Source organism: Notothenia rossii, assembly GCF_949606895.1.
Source record: "Notothenia rossii genome assembly, chromosome: 4".
Classification (NCBI taxonomy): domain Eukaryota; kingdom Metazoa; phylum Chordata; class Actinopteri; order Perciformes; family Nototheniidae; genus Notothenia; species Notothenia rossii.
Genome location: NC_136902.1, coordinates 95183222 through 95204988, shown reverse-complemented (window position 1 = coordinate 95204988; position 21767 = coordinate 95183222). Strand labels below are relative to the sequence as shown.

General features: G+C 43.8%; 1 protein-coding gene across 4 annotated transcripts in view; it reads left to right on the top strand.

The window, feature by feature from the left end:
- LOC307037540 (uncharacterized protein) overlaps positions 1–21767 on the top strand; it is a 77208-nt gene that overhangs the window by 22161 nt on the left and 33280 nt on the right. The window contains exons 6-12 of one of the 4 annotated variants that reach the window (XM_079678516.1): positions 1876–1954; positions 2071–2296; positions 2507–4271; positions 5043–5216; positions 8462–8623; positions 9113–9159; positions 9286–11337. The exons of 1 other annotated variant lie outside the window; for it this stretch is intronic. In XM_079678516.1, the coding sequence (XP_079534642.1) occupies positions 1876–1954; positions 2071–2296; positions 2507–4271; positions 5043–5216; positions 8462–8623; positions 9113–9159; positions 9286–9845 (3013 nt within the window). In that variant the 3' untranslated portion in view covers positions 9846–11337. Of the gene's footprint in view, positions 1–1875; positions 1955–2070; positions 2297–2506; positions 4272–5042; positions 5217–8461; positions 8624–9112; positions 9160–9285; positions 11338–21767 lie in introns of those variants that run through there. 2 more of the 4 variants (XM_079678518.1, XM_079678517.1) reach the window with 2 other exon arrangements.

Sequence of the window (21767 nt, the reverse complement as noted above, 5' to 3'; positions counted from 1 at the left end):
TAGTTCACTTCAGAGGTCTCGGATTGTGTTCACACCGACCCAAATGAACCGCACCAAGCGGCTAAACGCACCAGGGTTTGATTCAACCGGACTATACAAGGCAGGTGTGAACACACCCTTAGAGAAAATATCTCATACATCTTTAAAATGAGACTTATGGCAAAGCTAATTAAAAAGAATGGCTTCCTATACCATTAACCTGTTAGGCCCTGAGCCTGTTTTTCAGTTCTCAGGCTCGAAAATGACATCCCCAGACCAAATGACCATATCTTCCCTTCTAAAAGGGTTCAATTAATAATCTTTTTTCTCAAAGTAATGATAACCTGTGAAAAAAAATCAATATAGAAGTTTTTTATTTTAAAGAAAATTCAGATTGAACATGTTAAAAAACTGTAAATTATAGTGTCCGTCCAAAAATTATTTTTTACTTACAGTGAAAATTAACCTTGGATGATGATAAGGTAGACTAAAAGCTTTAGGAATCCAAAGTACAACATATAATAAGTACCGGTATCAAGATTAATGCAAAACAAGTGATATTTGAACTTTTTAGAGAGATTTAGAAAAAACAACTCCACCTCTGAGGTGATTTGGGTGGAAATGGGGGTTTTACCGTTTCTCTGGAACCCATTGGTCGATTTTGGTCATTGACATCTCTTTCTGACCGTTAGAGCCAATAGAATCGAAGGGGAATCTCCCCACTCACACACATGGTAAAACAAAAAGGTGGGGGCTTCGCGCAAGCAGTTTTGCTCCAGAGGGAAGTTGTCTCTAGCTCTGACATCTGGAAACGGAAAAGCAGGTTTATTTCTTATGGATTATCAGAAATCATTTCAAAGGGACACAGACACATTGGATTAACCTATGGATTAACTTCAGCAGCGTTTTTATCGTTTTAATGCCATTGAAGACCACTTTTGACCAGACTACCACACAGGTGAGCCATGTTAGCGTTTTTAGCTACCCAGCGCCACATGTTTTGATGTGTGTTCTTGTTATTATCTCAGAGAATTCGTATCATTGAGTGATAATGAGGGTACCCCTCGATTCCGTGTCACCTCACAATGTGAATCGATGGGTTGGATGTGCAGCAAAGATAAATAATAAGGTTTTGTGAGTGAATTTCTGTGCAGTCATCTGTTAGCATTTTTCACTCGTTGCTAATTCAGAGGCTCAGTGTTAGCATTGTGGGTTTTTTGTTTGTTTTAAATGATCAGTTAGATGAATTTCTTTCCGTTACATGGATAGAAAACATTCATAGTTTATTAAATGAACATGCCCTCAGACACTGTTTCCTGCAAGATGTTGCAGGAGGGCCCCGGTACCGGGGTCTCTTGGGCTTAACAGGTTAACAGTTTGTCACTCAAGGAGTAGCCAGAACGAATCACATACCTTGTGTTCTTTATGGTCTTTCCACAATGAACACCCTCTCCCAGTGACCCGGCCCTTCTTGATCAGACCCCGTGGATCACTCTTTCTGATCCATCACCATCTGGATCTTTTCAGCAGCTTCTGATGTGATGCTGATGGCTCTGTGGTGCCCAGCAAGGGCCTCTACATCCAACATCCACAGTTACTCAGCCAGGTTATCATCCCTGCCTCTGACAGAGCTCTGCCATCTCCTGACATTAAGTCCTCTTTCTCTTCTGGGACTCCAAAACCTGTTCTTCCCAATCAGCTCAAACAGCTGCTGTGAGGCTTCTGATGGTCGGACGCTTTCAGGCCTCAGTAATGTTGGTGTTTTTATAACCCCCCCCCCCCCCCCTCCAGCTGCTGAGCCACAGTTACCCTGTTATTCTGTCTCCATCTCAGAACACCTTCAGTCAGCTGTGTGCAGAGTAGACTCTTTACATGTTCTTGATGTTTTCTCCACAGAGTTCTGCAGGAGTTCTCAGAGGTTCCCAGTGATCAGTCCGCCCCGAAGCATCACACAGACCTGGACTCCATATTTATGGTGTGTACAAATATACATTTACTATGAACTACAGATGACCTACCATTCAGGTCCTGACAGTGTCCATGCTGCTCTGTTTAGACCATTTGATTAAAATGTTCATCAATCTGTTCCAGCTGCTGGAGGAGAACATCGTGACTTTTGTGAAGAACGAGCTGAAGAAGATCCAGAAGGCTCTGCGTTCGGATTACCCAGAAGGCTTAGAGGGTCAGAGTGAGGATGAGGAGGTGTTGGACGCTGAGGATGAAGAGCAGATTAGCAGCAGAGAGGCATTTCTGAACATCACTCTGCACTTCCTGAGGAGCATGAAGCAGGAGGAGCTGGCTGAGCGTCTGCAGAGCAGTAAGAGGGTTTAACACATTTCACATGATGGAGAGGAGATGGAGGAACATGGAGAAGTTTACAATCTCTGCTGTTCATATGCTGCACACGTCTGCATCAGTGTGTCCTCTGAGGAGCTGATTCAAACTATACAGCCACACTTAAATGTTCAGAGTCTCAGTGTTTCTGCAGGACCCACTCACTGATTCCACCTGTTGTTTGTTCATTCAGGAACTCCTGCTGCAGAATGCAGAGAACTCAAATCCACCCTGAAGGAGAGGTTCCAGTGTGTGTTTGAGGGCATTGCTAAAGCAGGAAACACAACACTTCTGAACCAGATCTACACAGAGCTCTACATCACAGAGGGGGGGTCTGCAGAGGTCAACAAGGAACATGAGGTCAGACAGATTGAAACAGCATCCAGGAAACCACACAGACCAGAAACAACCATCAGACAAGAAGACCTCTTTAAAGCCTCCCCTGGAAGAGATGCACCAATCAGAGCAGTGCTGACAAAGGGCGTGGCTGGCATTGGGAAAACAGTCTTAACACAGAAGTTCACTCTGGACTGGGCTGAAGGCAAAGCCAATCAGGACATCCAGTTCATATTTCCATTCACCTTCAGAGAGCTGAATGTGGTGAGAGAGAACAAGTACAGCTTGGTGGAACTTGTTCATCACTTCTTCTCTGAAACCAGAGACGCAGGAATCTGCAGGTTTGATCAGTTCCCGGTTGTGTTCATCTTTGACGGTCTGGATGAGAGTCGACTTCCTCTGGACTTCCTCAACACTGAGATCCTGACTGATGTCACAGAGTCCACCTCAGTGGATGTGCTGCTGACAAACCTCATCAGGGGGAAGCTGCTTCCCTCCGCTCGCCTCTGGATAACCACACGACCTGCAGCAGCCAATCAGATCCCTCCTGAGTGTGTGGACATGGTGACAGAGGTCCGAGGGTTCACTGACCCACAGAAGGAGGAGTACTTCAGGAAGAGATTCAGAGATCAGGAGCAGGCCCGCACCATCATCTCCCACATCAAGACCTCACGAAGCCTCCACATCATGTGCCACATCCCAGTCTTCTGCTGGATCTCTGCTTCAGTTCTGGAGGAGGTGTTGAAAACCAGAGAAGGGGGAGAGCTGCCCAAGACCCTGACTGAGATGTACATCCACTTCCTGGTGGTTCAGTCCAAAGTGAAGAACATCAAGTATGATGGAGGAGCTGAGACAGATCCACACTGGAGTCCAGAGAGCAGGAAGATGATGAAGGCTCTGGGGAAACTGGCTTTTGAGCAGCTGCAGAAAGGCAACCTGATCTTCTATGAGTCCGACCTGACAGAGTGTGGCATCGATATCAGAGCAGCCTCAGTGTACTCAGGAGTGTTCACACAGGTCTTTAGAGAGGAGAGCGGACTGTACCAGGACCAGGTGTTCTGCTTCGTCCATCTGAGCGTTCAGGAGTTTCTGGCTGCTCTTCATGTCCATCTGACCTTCATCAACGCAGAAGAACCAACAAGCTCCCAGGTGAAACCTACACCAGCATATATCTACCAGAGAGCTGTGGACCAGGCCTTACAGAGTCCAAACGGACATCTGGACTTGTTCCTCCGCTTCCTCCTGGGTCTTTCACTGCAGACCAATCAGAAACTCCTACGAGGCCTGCTGACACAAACAGGAAGTGGCTCAGAGACCAATCAGGAAACAGTCCGGTACATCAAGATGAAGATTGAAGAGGATCTGTCTCCAGAGAGAAGCATCAACCTGTTCCACTGTCTGAATGAACTGAAAGATCGTTCTCTAGTGGAGCAGATCCAACAGTCCCTGAGTTCAGGACGTCTCTCTGAAGATAATCTGTCTCCTGCTCAGTGGTCAGCTCTGGTCTTCATCTTACTGTCATCAGGAGAAGATCTGGACGTGTTTGACCTGAACAAATACTCTGCTTCAGAGGAGGCTCTTCTGAGGCTGCTGCCAGTGGTCAAAGCCTCCAGGAAAGCTATGTAGGTGAACACATAACTATCCAGGTTAAACCTATGTTTTTATTCTGAAAAAAATAAATAGGTAGATGAATGTTCATTCCAAATTAGGAAATTGTAGCAGCAGCGTTGGTAAAAGTCATCACCCAAGTTAAAATATTTAACAAATAAAAAAAATAAAAAAAAGTATACAGTAAAAAAAAACATATATATACAGTCCACAGTATAAACAATATATATCTATAAAGGATTTCAATAATACGCATTATAAAATATACTAACTATATGTAATTGTTCTATAATAGATCAATCTACCATAGAAACAAACAGTCATAGGGAATATCTATAGATATTCATTAGAAATTGTGGAAAGTTGCTTTTTTTTAACTTAAATGAAAATGTAGATCCTGTGAGGTATACAATATGTGCAAATTGTTCAATATTATAGAGATGGAGAAACTTAGCAAACTAAAGAGCAGGGAGTTCCCTGCCAGCCAGAGGGGGGTCTTGAAAGATTTCCTGTATCGGTCCTCGTGACAGTGGAGCTGGATCAGTCTGTAGAGAAGGAGCTCCGCTGCCTGTCCAGCTGATGGTGGAGAGGGGGGGACGTATGATCCAAAATGGTTAACAGTTTCAGGGTCCTACTCTCCACTACAACTCCAAAAATAATTCTGTTTGCAGCCTATGATAGAGCCAGCCTCCCCCCCCCCCCCCCGGCAGACCACACAGAGAACAGTGCACTGACCAAATAACTGGTGATAATTGTTTTCTTCTGTGTAACTGATTCCTCTCCAGACTGAGTGGCTGTAACCTGTCAGAGAGCAGCTGTGCAGCTCTGTCCTCAGTCCTCAGCTCCCAGTCCTCTAGTCTGAGAGATCTGGACCTGAGTCACAACGACCTGCAGGATTCAGGAGTGAAGAACCTGTGTGCTGGACTGGAGAGTCCACACTGTGAACTGAAGACTCTCAGGTTAGTGACAAGCTGTTTTAAAATGATGATACCTTATTTACTAATTTTGTAACTATTGGATGGACCATTTATTGAATTATCGTAGGTGAAGTGTTTGTTCATTGTAAGAGAGAAGCTGTGAAGCTATGTCCTCAGCTCCCAGTCCTTTAGTCTGAGAGAGCGGGACCTGAATACTACGGGCCCCCTAGAGGACATGGAGAAGAAAAAGAAAGTTGGTAGGAAAAAAAAAAAAGTTTTGCGAGATCTCCTTTACGGTAATTGCCGAGAAGCGGCACTGCCGCTAGTACAAGAGTAAAAAGTACTTTCAATATGTACTTTTTGATTAATACTCGGTCAAACTCCCCTCCTGAGTACAATAATGCACGTTTCTGTTATCTTTGACGGAGATAAAATGATTTGTTACCATAAGTTCTACATGAAATTGATACTGTTGGACTCAGTCAGTACTACTTGGAATACTACCACAAGTACAATCAAGTATTTGTACTCCGTACTTTTTGGGTAATACTCGGTTAATCTTCTGTCCTGCGTACAATAATTCATAGTTCAGAGAGTACAATACGTGAATTATTGTACTCAGGACGGGAGTTTGACCGAGTGTTACTCAAAAAGTACACAGTAAAAGTACCTCATTGTATTTGTGGTAGTAGTCCAACTACTGAGTCCAACAGTGTCAATTTTATAAAGAACGTATGGCTAACAGTCATGTTATCCCTCATCAAATCTAGCACAAGTGGCATGATTTTGTTCTCAGGACTTTGAGAGAGTATTACCCCAAAAGTACACAGTAAAAGTACTTCATTTTACTTTTGGTAGCAGTCAAACTTATGGTAAAAAGTATTTGTATCGCAAATATAGCACAAAAACATTAATTATTCTATTCTTAGCGTCAGTGCCGCTTCTCGGCGATTACCGTAAAGGCGTGATTAATCGCGCACTCAAAAATGAAGAGCTGCTGATTTGACCAAGCAAACGCGAGAGACGGCTGAGTTGACCGCAGTGTTCTCTTGAGGTGTGAACCAGGACTCGCGACCACAGCAACAGGCACAGCCACGACTCGGGATCCAGGACCAAGGACCACAGCAACAGGGACAGCCACGACTCGGGATCCAGGACCAAGGACCACAGCAACAGGGACAGCCACGACTCAGGATCCAGGACCAAGGACCACAGCAACAGGGACAGCCACGACTCGGGATCCAGGACCAAGGACCACAGCAACAGGGACAGCCACGACTCGGGATCCAGGACCACAGCAACAGGTACCACCACGACTCGGGATCCAGGACTCGTGAAAAAGGACTCAGGACCACGGCAACAGGTACCGCCATGACTCATGATCCAGGACTCACGATCCAGGACTCATGATCCAGGACTTGCAACCACAGTAACAGGGACAGCCATGACTCGGGATCCAGGACTCGTGAACCAGGACTCGTGAACCAGGACTCAGGACCACAGCAACAGGCACCGCCACGAATCGTGAACCAGGACTCTCGACCACAGCAACAGGCACAGCCAGGACTTGTGTACCAGGACTTGTGATCCACGGCTCGCGATCCAGAACTCGCGACCACAGCAACAGGCACAGCCACGACTCGTGATCCAGGACTTGTGATCCAGGGCTCGCGATCCAGGACTCGCGACCACAGCAACAGGCACAGCCACGACTCGTGATCCAGGACTTGTGATCCAGGGCTCGCGATCCAGGACTCGCGACCACAGCAACAGGCACAGCCACGACTCGTGATCCAGGACTCAGGACCTCAGCAACAGGCACAGCCACGACTCGTGATCCAGGACTCAGGACCTCAGCAACAGGCACAGCCACGACTCGTGATCCAGGACTCAGGACCACAGCAACAGGCACAGCCACGACTCGGGATCCAGGACCAAGGACCACAGCAACAGGGAGAGCCACGACTCGGGATCCAGGACCAAGGACCACAGCAACAGGGAGAGCCACGACTCGGGATCCAGGACCAAGGACCACAGCAACAGGGACAGCCACGACTCAGGATCCAGGAACAAGGACCACAGCAACAGGTACCACCACGACTCGGGATCCAGGACTCGCGATTCAGGACTCGCAATCCAGGACTCGTGAAAAAGGACTCAGGACCACAGCAACAGGTACCGCCATGACTCGTGATCCAGGACTCACGATCCAGGACTCATGATCCAGGACTTGCAACCACAGCAACAGGGACAGCCATGACTCGTGATCCAGGACTCGCGATCCAGGACTCGTGAACCAGGACTCAGGACCACAGCAACAGGCACCGCCACGACTCGTGAACCAGGACTCGTGAACCAGGACTTGTGAACCAGGAGTCTCGACCACAGCAACAGGCACAGCCAGGACTTGTGTACCAGGACTTGTGATCCACGGCTCGCGATCCAGGACTCGCGACCACAGCAACAGGCACAGCCACGACTCGTGATCCAGGACTTGTGATCCAGGGCTCGCGATCCAGGACTCGCGACCACAGCAACAGGCACAGCCACGACTCGTGATCCAGGACTCAGGACCACAGCAACAGGCACAGCCACAACTCGTGATCCAGGACTCAGGACCACAGCAACAGGCACAGCCTCGACTCGTGATCTAGGACTCGTGATCCAGGACTCGTGATCCAGGACTTGCGATCCAGCGATCAGGACTACAGCAACAGGCACAGCCACGACTCGTGATCCAGGGATCAGGACCACAGCAACAGGCACAGCCACGACTAAGGTGTCCCCGGACAGTCTAAGCCTATGTCAGTAAAACTAGGGGCTGAATCTAATCAGCCCTAACTATAAGCTTTAACAAAAAGGAAGGTCTTAAGCGCACTCTTAAAAACGGATAGGGTGTCTGCCGTCCGAACACAAACTGGAAGCTGATTCCACAAAAGTGGAGCTTGATAAGAAAAGGCTCTGTCTCCCATTGTACTTTTAGAGACTCTAGGAACAACCAACAACCCTGCATTCTTGGAACGCAATGCCCTAGTAGGACAGTAGGGTATAATGAGTTCTTATAAATAAAACATTCTATCCTGTGTTCGATAGGGAGCCAGTGTTGTAATGTAGGTTTAACAAATAGTCAATTTAATCAAGCTAATTGAGCTGATCCACCTCATCCTCAAATGTGTTTGTTGAGTCCTATTAAAAAAGTGTGTGTGTGTGTGTGTGTGTGTGTGTGTGTGTGTGTGTGTGTGTGTGTGTGTGTGTGTGTGTGTGTGTGTGTGTGTGTGTGTGTTCAGTCTGTCAGGCTGTCTGGTGTCAGAGGAAGGCTGTCTTTCTCTGGCTTCAGCTCTGAGCTCCAACCCCTCACATCTGAGAGAGCTGGACCTGAGCTACAATCATCCAGGAGACTCAGGAGAGAAGCTGCTGTCTGCTGGACACTGGAGACTGGAGACACTCAGGTATGGACAGACAGACAGAGAGACAGACGGAGGGACGGAGAGACAGAGAGACGGACGGACAGGCAGGCAGGCGGGCGGGCGGGGAATGTCTCTGTCACTGACTGAGGGACTCTGCTTCCTGTTTAATGGTGGATATGAGTGACGGCCCGTCCAAACTGCCGCGCTTCTGTCCATTCACTTTGAATGGGGTGACGTCACGCTTTGCCAAACTGCATTGTGGTCGCTTCGCTTTGCTCGCGTTGTTCGCTTCAAAAGTTGAGCAATGTTCAACTTTTGAAGCTTCGACTGAAACGTCAGCCAATCAAATATAATGACATTACAAGCTCTAGCCAATCAAACCTTGTGCTTGTGTGTCCGGGACGGGAGATTCATGTGATTGGCTGTTGGTCGAGCTTCAGACACGCCCACCGGGAAGCTTCAACGCACGCCGCCGTGTGGACGCTGCGTCAAGGTGTATGAAGTTGATCCTGACTGTGTTTCTTCCTTCAGGATGGACCATGGTGGACTGCAGTGGTTGAAACCTGGTCTGAGGAAGTGTGAGTGTGAAGTTGTTAGACATCATTCTCAGTGAATATGAGACGTCAGTCTGAGTGACTTCCTGTCAGTCAGTAAAGTAGTTAAGAAATGAACAGATGATAACCTGCAGCTGTTCTCTCCATCAGATGCCTGTGAACTGGAGCTGGACTCAAACACAGTTAACAGGAAACTCAAACTGTCTGAAGGCAACAGGACGGTGACACTTGTGGAGGAGGATCAGCCATATCCTGATCATCCAGAGAGGTTTGATAAAGAGGCTCAGCTGATGTGCAGAGAAGCTCTGACTGGTCGCTGTTACTGGGAGGTCGAGTGGAGACGAAAGGTTGCTATATCAGTGACTTACAGAGGAATCCCTAGGAAAGTAAGCAGTGAGGAAAGTGAGTTTGGATATCATGGTCAGTCCTGGAGTCTGCTCTGCACTAGTGCTGGTTACTATGTCTGGCACAATAACAAAGTAACAAACATCCCCTCCTCCTTCCCCTCCTCCTCCTCTGGTAGAGTAGCAATGTATCTGGATCATCCTGCTGGCTCTCTCTCCTTCTACAGCGTCTCCTCTGACGCACTGATCCACCTCCACACCATCAGAACCACATTCACTGAGCCTCTCTATGCTGGGTTCAGGTTTTTGTCTGGGTTTGGGTTCAGGTCTGGTTCTTCAGTGTCTCTGTGTCCTCTGCCGGTCTGAGAGACTCTCCTGTTCAGTTATGGTTTAGATTTAGTTGAGTCGTGACATTTCTATCATGGTAACTGCTGTCACCAGAGCGTACCTCAGCGCTGCCTGCCACAAGCTGCCATAAACAGATTTATTATGCAGTCTGAAGACACATTTTGAACATACACTTCTGAACCATTAACACTGAATGCAATGATCCTTTTGTCAAATTATCATATAATCATTGTTATACATATAAACTAGGGGTGGAAATCACCAGGCTCCCCACGATAGAATAATATCGCGATACTTAAGCCACGATACGATCAGTGCTTGAATTGGAATAAACAAGGTGCCAGTACTCTAAATCAGCAACAAGTATTTGGCACAAAGTCATAGTATATCCTATAATGCTGGTGGGTTTGTCTCTTTACTGTATATTTTAGAAAGGCTCACTGTACTTAAACAAAATGACTCAGGGTGCATCTGAGATTAGAGGGGGTGCAGTGGTAAAGTGCTATTTTTATAAGTGGGGAGTGGACCTGACACCCTCTAGTCTAGGGGGGTCCGGGGGCATGCTCCCCGGGGAACATTTTTTTTTAAATATTGAAGTTAGATGCATCAATCTGGTGCAATTTGAGAGCAAAATGAAGAGATATATGGATACCTCTCAACATCCATAATGAAACAACTGTAAACAGATTAACTTTTTCTTTATGGATATAAAAGAAAGTAAAGCTTGACTCCTACTGGCTGGTTAAATGACTCCTCGTCCCTGAGGCCACTAACAGGTTTTTGTGCCATTTTGCTGGATTTACTTGTCAATAGCGTTGCTGCACAAAGTGATAGCCCTCTAGTTTAAATCTACTGCCCAAAAAGAAACATATGGAGATGGGTTACTATTTAAAACAAATTGCAAATCTATTTGGGAACAGTGGGGCCGGGCCTCAAATCCTATAGGGGGGTCCGGGGGCATGCTCCCCCGCTAAGATTTTTTTTTAAATGTTGGACTTAAATGCATCAATCTGGTGCATTTTGAGGGGGAAATAAAGAGACTACACCCATATGAAACAAAAATGTATACATTTATAAAATCATAAAATCATAAGTACATGGCCATAACCAATAACATACAATATCCAATATGAAAAAACATTGAAACTTGTTTATTTATTTGTTATTGGTTCATTTATAGTTGTGAGTGTGTCTGGGCTCCTGAATCGGCCTCTCCTGTCTCCCTCCTCTCCCCCCTGCTCCTCTTTGAGGCAACAGCAAAGACTAGTTTTAGCTCTCAACAAGTTTATCTTACCTTTTTTCACCTAGTTAACATTTTGTTTGTATTATTCATGCATATTTTACTAATCACTACCCCCTGAAATGGAAATATGTGTTTACATAAATGCTGACCGAACCGTTTGAGACCCACTGAGATAACTTAAACTAAGTTAACTATCTAAAGACTCAGAGAGTAATTTACCTTACCAGAGCTGTAGTTATCAGCCTCTCAGTCTGACAGCAAAGGACTCTCCCTCCACCTTGTTGTTGAAACAGCTCCGTATATCCGTTAGCGCAGCTAGCTAGCACCAGATGCTAACAACAATACACGTAACCGGTGCGCACGCTTTCTCGCTCGCTCGCGCCACACATACACCAACACACACCCTCCCGAGCTTGAATGACACACAGAGACCAATCGAGGGCATTAGTATGATCTGTATGAAAGTGGCAATGTCGGCAGGCCACGTCATGTAGACAGCCAGTCACCCTCTGTGAGGCAGTCAGACCCACATTTGCGCTGCGTTGCGTTTACAATATATACGTATATTGCCGGCGGCTGAGTACCGGCATTTTACTGAGTACCGGCACCTTGCCGGTACTCAGTAAGAAGTGCCGGTACCACATGGGTAAAAATCAGAAGTCCCGGTACTGCGTACCGGTGAGTACCGGCCCAATTCAAGCACTGGATACAATAGTATTGCCATTCTACGATATGCTAAGTATTGCGATACAATATATTGCGATATTGCAAATCACATGGCTCATATCCATGTCCGTCTTCCCTTCCTGGTTAAAACATGTATTCGCAATATAAATAGTTTATGGAAATAACCCAATTTGTATTCTTTGAACCTGAAAAGTAGATTGTTTTTGTTACTGTGAGCCTCTCCGCTCACACAAGGTTCAAATAGGGACGGAAAGAGCAGGTTGTTTGATCACAGACGTTTATTAGCTCCAAACAAAGTATACACGGGTCTCAAACGTTGCCCGTGTGGGAACCTTCACAGGTCCTTTGGCGAGCTTCCAGGATCCCGCCTACTGCAAAACAGACCAGAACCAGGTTACGACATACTTTTATTCTGTCACTGATTACCTGATTCCGATCAGCTGTCTGGCCACTCCCTTCACTCTAGCAGCCGGCGCCCTAACCACACCGCTAAGAAATGAGCTATCCGAGGCTAACCAATGAGCTATCCGAGGCTAACCAATGAGCTAACCGAGGCTAACCAATGAGCTATCCGAGGCTAACCAATGAGCTAACCGAGGCTAACCAATGAGCTAACCAAGGCTAACCAATGAGCTTATCGAGGCTAACCAATGAGCTAACCGAGGCTAACCAATGAGCTAACCGAGGCTAACCAATGAGTTAACCGAGGCTAACCAATGAGCTATCCGAGGCTAACCAATGAGCTAACCGAGGCTAACCAATGAGCTAACCGAGGCTAACCAATGAGTTAACCGAGGCTAACCAATGAGCTAACCGAGGCTAACCAATGAGTTAACCAAGGCTAACCAATGAGCTAACCGAGGCTAACCAATGAGCTAACCAGGCTAACCAATGAGCTAACCCAGGCTAACCAATGAGCTAACCGAGGCTAACCAATGAGCTAACCAGGCTAACCAATGAGCTAACCCAGGCTAACCAATGAGCTAACCGAGGCTAACCAATGAGCACCTGCATGTGTATGAGAATGTCCCTGACTCCATTTCAGCCCAGATCTAAACTCCTGGCAGGACAAGCTCCAGCTCAGTTCTCTCACTGAACAGAACAAAGTGAGAGAGGGTCTGTAATATAAGAGGGAAAGAAAGAGAGACTTTAAAACTGTTCAATTGTTATGATGTGTAAAGACTGATATTATTCCATAATCGGCTGAAACAGTTAAGTCATGATGTGAAACGGTTAACAAAGAAAAAGGGAAACTCAAGCTGCTGCTACTCTTTATTTTATTTATCTAAAATTAAGCACTTTTAAGATGCACATATTTTCAAAAGCTATTTCATTTATTTTCTCTATTTTATGTTTAAATGCAGCCGGAGAGGAACATCACACATATCCATAGTATTTACTGTATATCTGTAGAGTTCAATGTTCATTGAAAATAAATATTGTTGTTTATGTACTTCCTTTATTTGATTGGCAGTCAGTTGTTGATGACATGCAGATGTTGATAAAGCCACTTCAATATATATCACACTAACTGATGAAGCAACTTAGACATTTTGAAGTTCTGGACGTGGAAGTTAATGTCCCCATGCAAAGGCATGGGGACATTTTCTCTAACTGGACCTCGTTGAATTTTAGTTGAATACCCCTGTTATATACTAACTAGTAGTGAGGCAAACCTAAATCTCAGATACAATCCGAGCAAAACGCATTTCATTTTTTATTGATGTGTGGTGTTATAACTTGTGAAACTTTAATAAAACTACCTGTTCACATTTGTGATAGGAAACTAAAGTCCATGTAGCCCTTCTGATTGTTGTTGGATAAGTGACAAGTCAGACGGAAATGTAACCTGTTCCCACGTAGCTTGAGTCCTAAGTCCAGTTTGATTCCAGTGTCCTGTTCCTTGGCTGAGGATCGATCCCTGACGGAGTCTTGCAAAACGCCAGAGAAAACAACGGGTAAGTCACACCTAGGTAATTCTGTTGCTAAATTCTATGTCATATTGGAGGTCGCCATGATGAACAAACACATTTGAGGATGAGGTGGATCAGCTCAATAAGCTTGATTAAATGGACTATTAGTTAAACCTACATTACAACACTGGCTCCCTATAGAACGCAGGATAGAATTTAAAATTCTTCTTCTTGCCTACAAAGCCCTTAATGGGCAGGCACCATCTTACCTTAAAGAACTCATTATACCCTATTGTCCTACTAGGGCATTGCGTTCCAAGAATGCAGGGTTGTTGGTTGTTCCTAGAGTCTCTAAAAGTACAATGGGAGCCAGAGCCTTTTCTTATCAAGCTCCACTTTTGTGGAATCAGCTTCCAGTTTGTATTCGGGAGCCATGATCGATTGGCTTAACAGGTAGAACCCGACAAACCCCGACCATCTTGCAGGAAACAGTGTCTGAGGGCATGTTCATTTAATAAACTATGAATGTTTTATATCCATGTAACGGGAAGAAATTCATCAAACTGATCATTTTAGTTTTGTTTAAAAAATAAAAACCACAATGCTAACGCTGAGCCTCTGAATTAGCAACGAGCGAAAAATGCTAACAGATTACTGCACCAAAATTCACTCACAAAACCTTATTATTTATCTTTGCTGCACATCCAACCCATCTTTTCACATCGTGAGATGACACAGAATCAATGGGTGCAGACATTATCATTCAATTATACAAACTCGCCGAGATAATAACAAGAACAGACATCAAAACATGTGGCGCTAGGCAGCTAAAAACGCTACCATGGCAGTAGTAATATTCATACCCCTTTCGTCAAGTTAGTATGCATGAAAAGTGACAGGTGGTGTGACAGGTCACACTTCTCCCTACTTATGCTAATGAGCTAAGTCCCGCCTCCCTTTGTTCGGGGTGGATGTCACACCTAGGTGTGACATCCTTTGATGTGAGGGGTGAGGTGTCATCACACGTAGGTTTGAAATGCCCCCCTGTGTAGCGCCTTAGTTGTCTAATCCTTGGATGTGAGGGGTGAGGTGTTATAACAGGCCGGTGTGATTTCACACCGGCCTGTTATAAGCCTCTGATGTTAATCTAGGTGTTGATTAAGGCAGTCTCTTTGAAGTTGTGCGTGAGACTGTCTCGCCCCTGTCTCCTCACAGCCCCGGCCTCTCCCCCTTTCTCCACCCCTTCCTTTGGCTATGAGGCCAGAAGATAGTGGGGGTGGAGTTAGGTGAAAAAAAAGATAATCTGAACCGATGGTTCCCAAATTATCCAGAGGTGAGTCCACCTGGACTTAATTTTTCTAAACCTCTCTAAAAAGGTCAAATTTCACTTGTTTTACATCAATCTTGATACAGGGTACTTATTATATGTTATAGTTTGGATTCCTAAAGCTTTTAGTCTACTAACCCATCATCCAAGGGTGTTTTTCACTATAAGTAATGCGGTTTTTTTAGGCGGACATTATAATTTACATGTTTTTACTATGTTCCATCTGAATTTACTTTAAAATAAAAACATCTAGATAGATTCTGACACTTCTACATCCAACTCACAGATGTAACCTTGCTTTGAGAGAAAATATTATTAATTTACCCCTTTTAGAAGTGAAGATATAGTCTTTGCTGTGTTAGTGACATTTTGGAGCCTGAAACCTGAAAAACAGGCTCAGGGCTTAAGAGGTTAAACAACCTCTGTGCATCTGTTGTATTTATTTTGTAACAGCACTGTGGCTCTAATGATTTAGAAGCTTTGGGGAAAGTATCCCTCTATGTACAAATAATGTGGTGTAGATATTTTTAATCAAATCCTTTTTTTTTTTGTGTGTGTCTCAGTTCAGGAAAGTCTGAACCAAATACGAATTGGAATATTAGAGAGGATTAACTCTTTTGGTGGAACCCCATATGATTCATTCCCTGTGGAGAGTGGGTATATATGTATTTAAAACTGTATGTGCTTGTATCTAGCTTATTTTTAAAATCAAATATGTATTTTTTTTTGCTGATGTGTAAAATATCCAAAATAACGTTTTATAGACTTACTCTCTTGTTAAAAGGTGATGAAGTTTGCAGCGTAAGCCAGCCATCAGTGTACCAAAACCTCCCCTCTCTGGAGTTTACACACAGCCTACCTTCTGACAAGTGCTGATCTAAGTTTGATCTTCAGTGATGCTCTCACACACCATCCCTCAGAGAGCCAGACAGACTCGTCCCCCTTCAACGGGTCTGATGCTAACCCCCAACACAACTAAGGAACTTGTTTTATTTTAATGGCCTAGGCAGATTATGGCTTTTTTCTCTTGATACTTTTAGACACACTTTGAGGTATGCAAAACCGTAAAACTAGAAATGAAGTACATTGTCTGATTAGATTTGTTCTTAAAGAATGTTTCTCTGAAAGGCAAGTTTGTGATTTTAACACTTTTTACTGACACTCGGCAGATTTGTGTGTAATTCTCTCACAAAGGAAAACCTTAAACATTTTTGAAAATAAAATACTTTGTCTGAATACATTTTCTTTAAAGGCACTTTTGATTTGAACACTGTTTCAGTGGATCAATCCAGTTTTGTTAACATTAATGCTTTTTTCTCTTTTCTTGTGCTACTATTACTTTTAGATACACTTTGATGTATGCAACACTTAACAACTGGTAGAATATGAAGTACTCTGTAAGGAATTTGTTTTCTTTTAATGGCTGTTTTTTTTAAACACTTGTTCAGTTGAACAATGGGTTTTTTCTGATAACTTTACATATTTTAGTTATTTTCTGCTACCAAGATACTTTTAGATACACTTTGATGTACGCAACACTTAGCAAAGGGTATAATCTGAATTACTTTGTAAGGAATGGGGTTTTCTTTAAGGGGTGCAACTAGGCCTGTCGCGATAATCGATAAATTGACTTATCGTACGATAAATAAAAATGGACTCGATAACTTTTCTGAGCTCGATAAATTGCCGTTTACATAAAGATGTGACCAGCATTTTAGCCTGGAGCGCTGTGGCTGCCAGGCGCACTGTGAGGGGCGGGGCTGACACACAGCCAGGTCAGGACACTCCGCCTGCACGTGCAGCAGCGTAGCTTTTCAGTGTGTTCTCAACTGCTGTTTTGTAATTTACTGCCTGCACCAAGTCAATTGTTTCTTTCTGCAGGGGTCTGTGCAGGCCCTGATTGGTTGAGAGCAGTGTCTGGAACAGGACAAGCATGTAGATGGTACTGAATCTGCAAAGCTTGCTTTCCAGTCCCTTTGCCAGAGGGGCTGAAAGGCTCCCTAAAGTCTGGATCAAAGCAGGGAGGTTTTTTAGGGTTGCATTCACAGACTCAATTTGACATGCCCAGCGAGTGTGTGACAGCTGAACAAGTTGTGTGTCCCCTACCTCTAGCTGTTTCTGAAATGTTTCCAATCTTTGATGGTGGACAAGAGATGTGGAGAAGAAAGAGTAGAGACACTCCAGGAGATCAAAGAAGTCACGTGCCTCTGGGATGGCTTTGCAAGTGGCGCAAAGGAGAAGATTGAGTTCATGGGCATAGCAGTGAACATAAAGTGCTTCTGGATGCTTCTCTCTAAACCGAGCTTGTACACCTCTCACTTTCCCACTCATAACAGCAGCACCATCATAACTCTGGGCAACACATTTAAGATGTCCTATTCCATGTTTGTCAAGTAGCTGCTCTATTGTGTCAGTGATGGTTTTAGCATCAAATGCTGCAAGCTGAGAAAGTCCAAGGAACCTTTCTTTCATCGAGCCTTGTGGACTTACATATCGCACACACAATGCAAGCTGCTCTGTGTGATTATCCCTTGCTTCATCCACCATTACCGAGTACATTTCTGCCTCTTTGATCTCAGATATGACCCTTGCCATCATAACGTTGGCAGTGCTTTCAATCATCTCATTCTGTGATGAGGGTGAGAGGTAGGTCACACATGAAGGTGGCTTATATCAGGGTTCGTACGGGTGCTTGAAATCCTTGAAAATGCTTGAATTTTTACGAGGTGTTTTCATGACTTGAAAAGTGCTTGAGTTTTGGGAATGGTGCTTGGATTTGAGATAAAGTGCTGGAAATTGTAAATGCTTTACTTTTACAATAAATTGCTGTCTGACTGAATAGTTTGCTTTTTAGATTAAAAGAAAATAAAGAAGTCGGAGCGAGCTTAGTTGCTTCGCTTCTACATAAAACAGCTCCGCTCCGGCCTTCCCGCGCTATGCGCGCGACCTGCAAGTGTTTTATTTTGTGTGACCTGGGCATTCTAATGAGAGAATGACAGTATGCCAGGAGGTTGCTGTTTTAACGAGCGTTGGCTATCCGAAAAGAAATACAAGCTGTGGCTAAAACGAGGATCAACCCAACGATTCGCCTTCTGCACAGTTTGCCACAAAGAATTTCAATTATTCGCGATGGGAGAGTCTGCGCTGACGAGCCATATGAAAGGTAAGCCGTAGTAGAGCATTTTGGATTAGGCTAACGTTGCATGTTACGTTTGTTTAAGCTAGTAACGTTAGCGAACTCGATGTGGGATAATTGCTTATGCAGGTGACAATAATAAAAAGGAGCGTACCTATGTCAGTATGTGCGACAGTCGCCATCCTGTGGTTTTCAGAGGATGAAGCACATAAAAGCAATGCATTTCTACTGGTAGTATTTTTCGTGCCTAAACTTGCTCCATCGAAATCAGTCACATTGACCCGAAGACACATTTTGAGTTATACACTGTTGGAAAGAGGATATTCCTAGCTTTCTAACGGAGGAAACATATTTTCGTTTGTATTACTGGTCTGGGGGAAGCTCGCGAGTGTGTGTGTGTGTGTGTGTGTGTGTGTGTGTGTGTGTGTGTGTGTGTGTGTGTGTGTGTGTGTGTGTGTGTTTGTGTATTTTTGCGTTTGTGTGTATTGTGTTAGATTCCCGGGGAAAACACTCACGAGAAGCACCGGCTGTTGTTCTGCCTGCTGTGACGTAAAGTTACTCCGTGCGTTATATGTTTGCAGAAAAGGATCAAAGTTTTCAAGAAGCTTCATGCATTCCATAAAATGACCCTTGTTATCACTCTCTGCTGCTTCGCTGTGCCCTCTGAAAGCAATCCCTTGCTTCCCAAGAAAGGCTGTCACTGCTGCTATGCGTTTCAGATACTCCCTACGTTCCTGAATCTCACTGACATTTGCAGCATGTAGCTGCTGTGTGATGTGCCCGTGGACCTGGGTGGCTTTAAAGCTCCTCCAGAGAATAATCGAGGCCTTGTGTATGTTTGACTTTTCATGTTCTCGAAAATAATCCAATGAACACTTCCAGTTTGTGTATCCTGAGGTGGTGAGGGTGTCCCTTTGATCCCTTGATTGCTTTGGTTTGCCATATAATCTACAACTAAAGCAGAATGCTGACTTGGCAGTTGTAGAATATTCGAGCCATTTCAAAGTATCAAACCAACTTGGTTGAAATAATCTCTTGGCCCCTTGCCTTGGCCCTGTATCTGCAGTCCCTAAATCAGTTCCCCAGTTACCCATTGACTCTTGTCTGTTCTGATGTTCCTGTTCATTGTTATTCTTATCTGTTGTATCTCCTTCTTGTGTGTCCCTTTCTCCTGTTCTCCTTTCTTCATCCTCCACTCTGTTTGGCTCGTCTGTGATGACTGTGTAGGTAAAGACAAACAAGCATTTTAAGTCAGTTTCCAGCTCTGTCAAATAACTGAATTTCAAGATACACAAATGTGCCTTCATTCAAATGAGTGTCACCACACTGTCACAGAATGTAATACTAACCAATTGAAAATAGTTAAATTTACATTGGAAACCTTTAAACAACCTGTTAAGAGTAGTTATCTGCCAATAGGACAGAATCATTACTATACAAATGCAGTTTGAGTAATTCACTTAATATATTTACTTAAAACTTGAATATAGTCATTTTCACTTAATACTCTAATATAGTCATCTTTCTGCATTCAAAACTAAGGAAATCTGTACAATTTGACATGATAATGAGGAAAAAAAGGCCTCCGACAATGCAGATCATGTTTTGATCATATCAATTTTAAGATGGGGGTCAAGGCTTAATATGTGGGAGCATATGTCCCTTGCCCCCTTTCAGGAGCCCCACTGGATTAGCTTTGATCTGAAATATTTGTATAAAAAGCTTGTTAGCTGGCTGTCCATCTCATAATGTTCACATATAAAATAGCTCTCAATATCATATCATTCAGAAGAATTCTAATTTCATGCAAAATCTGTCTCAAAAAGAGGTTGCACATTTAAATTCAGGTGTTGTTATGGCAACGTCAGTGTTCAAACAGCCAGATTTACTGCTGCAAATACGTTCAAACATGCTGTCGACACGTAAAGCAGTGGCATGACACCATTTCAGCTTTTTCTCAGAAATACTGTCAAATAACATCCATATATTTCAGTGCTAGGTTGATGCTTAGCTAAGCTAACTGTGAAACACTTTAACTGACAGCACTCAGGATCAACTGTGTGCTGTAAGGTAGCTTCTAGCTTCATGTCGAACACTGACAGTAAGTCAACATTTCCCAGAGAGCTTTCTTTGAAATCACCAAGTAACGCTAAAAAACACAACATTTATATTGTATGACAAAGTGTTTATTTAATATATCTGGCTAGCTATAGCTACTTGCTAACGGTTTAGCTTACACGCGCGATTCAAAGTAACGTCAACGTAGCTATAATGTATGCTTTGCTAGCATTGTTCGCATAACTTGTAAGTTTACTGACAGGTACATACCTTGTTCACCTGGCTCAGGTGGTGGCTCTGGGGTTGTTGTGTGAGCCACCTGAGAATTGCCGTCTTTTTTATTAAATGGGGCTGACAGTTTAAAGTTTAAACATTGTCACAGAGGAGAGGTACGTACCTGTCAGCCAATAAAACACGTTTATTTCCATGCAACTCTCTGATTGGTCTGGTGGCGTCGTCTTGCCTCTGTGTTGCATTCACTCAACATGGGAAATTACAATTCTGCCGTCCGTCCTATAGGTAAAGTAGGTTCATGTATTATATTATTGAGGGAGAATTTGTCTGGGGCTAAAGAAAAAACATCCGGGGCTTGCCTACCCCAGGCGACGCCACTGATGCTGCCGAACTTGCTGCTGCCACACAGTACAGTACAGGTTGATTAATCGGTTCGCTTGTCACGCAAGGTATCACATCACATGAAAGGGAGCAATGCCAATGCCATTGAAATATAATTTGTTTTAATTTTGTTGTTGTTGCATGGGCTCCTGTCCGGCTGCATTGCACTGGCTGCACCGTCGATAGTTACGCCACTGCTGCAGTCTCCTTTAATATGCACTGACAGTAGATGTGATACCATGTGCTGCCACAGGATGGAGCTGATGTACAGCTAATGATTCACATCAACTTCTCTCCCTACCAGTTCTCTGTGGGGACTTCCGGTGTCAGAAGTTACTTTCACTTTGTTCTCGTTGTGACGCAGAAGCTTTCCTCCTCGTTAAACTCGGTAAGTGACCGTTTTCAGAGTGAAATGACTCTCAGCTGATCTCTGCTCTCACCTCAGACTCATCTCTCTAATGTGTTTATTGCTAACAGTTATTTATATGATCGATAATAACAGCTGCAGCTGCTCTAACAGCATGCTAACAACATGCTAACTCAAATCAATACTTCAGGAATGAGACGGACTGAAGAGAGTCTTATTTGTATATGTTTTCTGAGGTCAATAAATCAAACATTCAACACAATATAAAGCTTATATTAAACTATTTCTAATCTATAAAAATCTATACTAAATCCAAGTCAATAAAATATATGTTTTGATCAATTAAATTATTTATTTATAAATATATATTGAATTCAATAAAAACGTTCTATATTAAAGTATTATTTAATACATATAATACATTCAATTAATAAATATTTCCTAAATAGATTAAATCATTTTTATCATGATAAAATAATAGTATAATAAATACTAAAAATTACTTTTAAATCAATACAATATTCATTTATTTAGAAAAACGTTTTCAAATTAGGGCTGTCAGTCGATTAGAATAGTTAATCGCAAATTAATCGC